The 5,403-nt window shown below is 46.9% G+C and overlaps 1 protein-coding gene across 1 annotated transcript; it reads left to right on the top strand.

Annotated features, from left to right (window-relative positions):
- Nucleotides 1-3,045: 3,045 nt before the first annotated feature.
- On the top strand, nucleotides 3,046-3,960 carry LOC123091379 (ethylene-responsive transcription factor ERF026-like). Its single transcript, XM_044512879.1, has one exon. It carries the CDS (start codon nucleotides 3,049-3,051, stop codon nucleotides 3,640-3,642), a length of 594 nt encoding a protein of 197 aa, XP_044368814.1. The 5' UTR covers nucleotides 3,046-3,048; the 3' UTR covers nucleotides 3,643-3,960.
- The last annotated feature ends 1,443 nt before the right edge of the window (nucleotides 3,961-5,403 follow it).

Genomic DNA, 5,403 nt, shown 5'->3' with positions numbered 1-5,403 from the left:
GAAACGGCTCAAAAAAACTTTCTATAATGGCACCTGTCTCAAAACACTCAGAAACACCTAAAAATAGGATAGCCAGAAAAATTTTCGACAAGTGCGTTTTCGGAAAATTTTGGGCCTAAATGGAGGGTGGTTTCCGGACCCTTTTTTTCCCGAAACCTACTCCGACAAGGAAACTAGATGAATTCTCGAAAACAAACCTAATATGAGAAGAACTCGGATTGGTGGTGGATATATGGTGGTAGATGGCAGCAGTGGTGATATATGGCAGCGGTGGTGGTATATGGATGCGGATTCGAAGCGGTGGCGGATAAGCGGTGGTGGTAGATGGCAGGGGCGATGATGATGGTGCGGCGGCGGCGTGACAACTTATGACCAGAACTCAAAACTCTAAAAGACTAGACTCTAAGACCAGCAACTCGACACGACGATGCAACCGCAAATTCAACAACGCAAATACAGAAAAGATTATGCAAAGGCTCAGATTGGTTCGGATAGGATGAACTAACCCTAATTTTTTTTGTGGCTTTTTCGTGGACTGTAGGTATGAAGAACAGACTCTATCTAAACTACGAAAAACTGTAAAATCTCACCGAGCAACCTGGGAATCTGATACCACTTGATAGAGGTAAAGGTGTCCCGTCTTTCGATGAGATGATGGATATCGCTTTGGTGGAAGTCGACTTTGACGATCCGACTACGAACATGCGAAGACGTCGCGCCTTAGCAATCGCTAAACCAACTCCGAGAGGTTATTGACCACGCCGGAGCACGATCAACCTGACCACGAAGGTCTATTTCCTGCAAGCAATCGAAGAACAAGCAAGAAATTAAGATTGCAATCTGGATATTACGAATAATAAAGGAAAGCTTTATTAATCAAGGTGGGGTTCTGTGACGTCTTTGTCTGGTCGTTGAACACAAACGAAGTACGCGAACTTGCAGCTATGGCGAACTTTTAATCTAAACAAAACCCAAAGTCTAAACGACGCCCTAAGGGCTGTATATATGGAGGAAGAGGGGGGAATTTCGTGGCCCTTGGAGGAGGGGTCCGAAACCAACCCTAACTCTTGTTTCCCCACACATACGGACTCTAAAAACAGCCTATACTTAAGTATTTCGAAAATACATGGGCCTGGCCCAATAATAAGTTGACGCAGCACCTAGAATAGCCTCTACACGAAATTTATGAAGTGGCATCTTGTATATTTCGTCCAAGGCTTCATGCACTCCTTATGGTGGCTTCAAAGTCCTGAAATCATCACTTGTAACTCCGTTCTCGATCCCCTTGCGCATGCTATCAACTCCATGCGTGTTCTTGCTCCAATGTTCATCCTTCTCCAAGCTAGGCCCTTCATTTGTAAGCAAAACAAATGTATCCAATTTAGGCAGCATCATATTCTCATGAACATTAGAATCATTACCAAGAAACGAAAGTACCTGGTAATTTAATTGGCGTGCGCGAGCTCTAGTAATTGGTCCAGTATATGTAACAGTAGGGGCTGTGGGTGTAACAATGGTATTGATGTCCTCATCAGGCGGCAGCAGCGGGGCTAGCGGCGGCTGCGTGTGCTGCCTATTCGAGTACGGAGTGGCTCGCACGACATCAAGCGTCGCGTAAGGAGTGGCACGACCGGCAGGGTACAGCATCGGCTCGATTGGCAGATACACAGCGGCGTGCAAGTCAATGACAGCCCGTCACCATTCCCGAGGAAGGAGATCCCGTGGTTTCTCGGGAGAGATGGAGTCCGGGGAGATCGGGGAAGATGAATATGACATGTGGACCCGTGCAGTCAGCAAGACTAGAGAGTAATCCCGGCCGGGATCATCATTTTTCTAGCGTGCCAAACCAATGTAAATGGGTTCGGGGTCGAGATTGACCAGGATTGATAAGTACAGGGTATGAATTTCAGGAATTTAAAGGTGGAGGTTTGTTTTCGACGAGACCTACAAATTTAAGGTTTAAAGTAGACTTCACTCGTCAGATGCCCTAATAATACTGTGCGAGTTACACCTGCGGCCGGTGGTGACACGCCTCCCGATGTCCATTCGTTGTCCCCTCAAAAGAAAGAAAAAATCCATTCATTGTTCCCTACAAAACCAAAACCATGTTCATCTGTGAACATGCATGCATGCATCCATATAACGGCTGACATTCTTTCACCCCTACGCCACCGCGTCCGAACAACCCCAAATCGCTACCACACACTGCTAAGCCCAAGCACGAACATGTCACGCGGCGCGAAAATATCTGACCGCCCACCGGCGCACGTCCCTACCCCGTAATCTAGTACTGGATTTTTTTTTGACAGAATCTAGTACTGGATATGTTAGGTGGCAAGAGAACAAAAGAATCATGCACCATCATCATCGCCTACTCATCGATCGTTGGTTCCATCTCTCACTTTCGCCTTTCCATAAAAGATAAAACCCCTATTATATTGTCCTTGAACGGGTCAACACAGGTGTTGTTGGAGTATCGGTGATGTATCCGGCAGTCAACTCCGATGGCCACTCCGGCAGCGCGGCGTGCCGCCACCTGGATTTTGATTCGTAACAACCCGGTAATGATCTAATGATGTCGTACTAAACAACGCCGCGCACTAACCCAAAAGCGGCTTTCTAAGCCTTAGATTGCCCCCCTATGTGGCGGTGCTCCATTGGGCGGCACGTGACAAAGCCTGAAAGAGCCACTCCTTTTTGCTCCCTGTGCTTCACAGCTAATCCCTAGCTCGGCATCGATCGAGCGAGCTCGCAAAGCTGAAAACCGCGTCTGTTTTCACCAACTCCGGCCGGTTCCCAGCTTTTAAACCCTCCTGAAACCCCCGCCTGGATTAGCGTATCTGCCATCTGCTAATTGACATTGCTAATATTGTTAGTAGCTGGTTTGTTCACTAGCTTGTTTGCTTTGCTACGTTCCTCGTGCAGCTCGGCTCGGTTGTGTAAATGTTGGTTGGTTAGCGCAATGTACTACGTAGTGCGTTGCATGTGTTGGTAGGGAGAGTGTGGTTCTGCACGGGTGTGCGTTGGCTGGTAATTACGAGTACGTTGATGGAGCAAGGAAGGGAGGGGATGATGGGGAGCCTGTGCGGGAGGCGGCCGAGGGCGGAGACGCGCCACCCGGTGTACCGCGGCGTGCGGTTCCGGGCGGGCAAGTGGGTGTCGGAGATCCGGGAGCTGCGCAAGCAGAGCAGGATCTGGCTGGGCACCTACCCGACGCCCGAGATGGCCGCGGCGGCGTACGACGCGGCCGCATTGGCCCTGCGTGGCGCGGGGACGGCGCTCAACTTCCCGGACGCGGCCAGGTCGCGCCCGGCGCCGGCGTCCATGTCCGCCGACGATGTCCGCGCTGCGGCTGCCGCTGCCGCCGCGTCCGCGATGGGCAGCACCTGGGCTCCTCATCGGAGCGACCAATGCTGCGGTGATCAGCTGCGTGCAGGCGAGTCGGACCGGCGTGACGACGTAATCGGCGTCGTGGACGAGGACGACGTGTTCGAGATGCCGCGGCTGATGGTGAGCATGGCGGAGGGGTTGATGATCAACCCGCCGGTGCTGGGCACGGCGGCGGCGGACAGTTGCTCGGCGGCGTCGTACTACGCCGAAATTGAGGATGAGGACGCCGTGAGCTTGTGGGATCACTCTTGATCCATCACGTAATGGAGATAGTGGAGGAGGGTGTGACTAAGACCGATACGGACGCGCGCCATGAGTGACCGTGATGTGGTGATGTGGGATCGCCCGTGATGTGGACGGACGAATGTTTGTTGGCCAAACGTATATATGTACGCTGTACGTAGCATGGATGTGAAATGGATGGTGGAGACACAACATGGATATAGGCATACTAGTTATAGTGCCATCTTCTTCTTCAAATCATTTATATTATAGTTTGTGGATTATTATTTAAAAAATCAAACATTTTGGTTTGGAAAAATTCAGAAAAAAATAATATACATGCATATATGAGGATGGAATAAAAGTCTCCCCGTCTAGCCCCCCGTTCCAGAATGCCTCTAGCATCGTCGGTGGACAAGGTGGAGGTCTGTCTTCAGCGAATCTATCTTTGGTGGATTGCTCGGATTTGTACGTTGTTCGTCTACGTTCGTGTGTTTTCAGGTTGGATCCTTCTGATATACGCTCTTCATCGGTGGCGGTTGATGTTCTGGTGCGTTAATTCAATAGGGCACGACTTCCCGGCCGTCTAGCACGACAAGGTTTGTCCGGCTCCGGCGTGGGAGGTGCGATGACAGTGGCGCGCCTTCGGCTTGCTTCAGTGATTGTAGCCGTCGATATGTGGTCTACGAATCTGGATGTAATTTTTATTATTTTAGTGTTCGTTGTACTACCATGACTGACGATGAATATATCGAAAGTTTTTCCGAAAATAAGGGATGTAATGTATATACACTTGTCACCAGCGTGTCTCTGTGTTTGTGTTTGGTGTTTGTCTTTTAAGCGAAGAGGTTTGTATCAGGTAGTGTGTGTGTTGAAACTTTGTAGTTGAACTTACAAAGTGTAACCGCAAAAGAGAAAGCACGGTTACATAAAAAGGTACAATTATAACAAATAAAAAGCACAACAAGTAAATCTATACCAATATAAAAAAAACTCAAAGGATAGGTCCAACAAATCTCGGCCATCAATCCAAGTCAACACATTTAGCGTGCAGTTAATGGCATACCAAATATAAATTTTTTCCCACGCTAATCACATACTTCTCCGTTTTTTTATATAAGGTGTATTTGTTTCTTGAAAAGTCAAACGAGTACAAGTTTGACCGAGTTTTTAAAAATGTATATCAACATTCACAATATGAAGTTTACATCATTTAATCTATCATGAAAAGTAGTTTCATATTTTATCTACTAGGTGTTGCAGATGTTGTTACTTTATTCTGTAATCTTGGTCAAACATTCAAATGGTTGACTTGCACAAAAACCAATACACATTATATTCTGGAAGGGGGGAGTAATTAACATGCAAATAATATCCTTCCTAATATCCATATGCAGTTAATATATTGCATAATATCAACGTGCATTACACGTGCAGATTTACTAATAACAAAAGGTGAGATTGCAATTTCACCACACATAAAGTGCAGTTTTTTTGCGGGTTGTAGCAAATACACCACTGAAAATAGGTAAAAGGTGATGGGACATTCACAAAAAGTGATTGAAGCATTATTTAAGAAGTTGCTACAAGTTTTTTTAAATAAGTGACTTTTTGAAAGAGTTTTCATCATTTATGCCACTGGTTATGTCACACTACTCAGTTTTGTCACTAGGGATTTCATTTTCTCAAAAATACCATCGCTTCATTACGAGCATGCTCAAAAATGCCACTAGACACCATTACTATCAGCTCAAATCTCGTTTTCCATGTAATAATGACCAAAATACTTAT

This window comes from Triticum aestivum, chromosome 1B, assembly GCF_018294505.1.
Source record: "Triticum aestivum cultivar Chinese Spring chromosome 1B, IWGSC CS RefSeq v2.1, whole genome shotgun sequence".
Classification (NCBI taxonomy): domain Eukaryota; kingdom Viridiplantae; phylum Streptophyta; class Magnoliopsida; order Poales; family Poaceae; genus Triticum; species Triticum aestivum.
The sequence above is the reverse complement of the archived record's forward strand: the minus strand, read 5'-3'. Positions and strand labels throughout refer to the sequence as shown.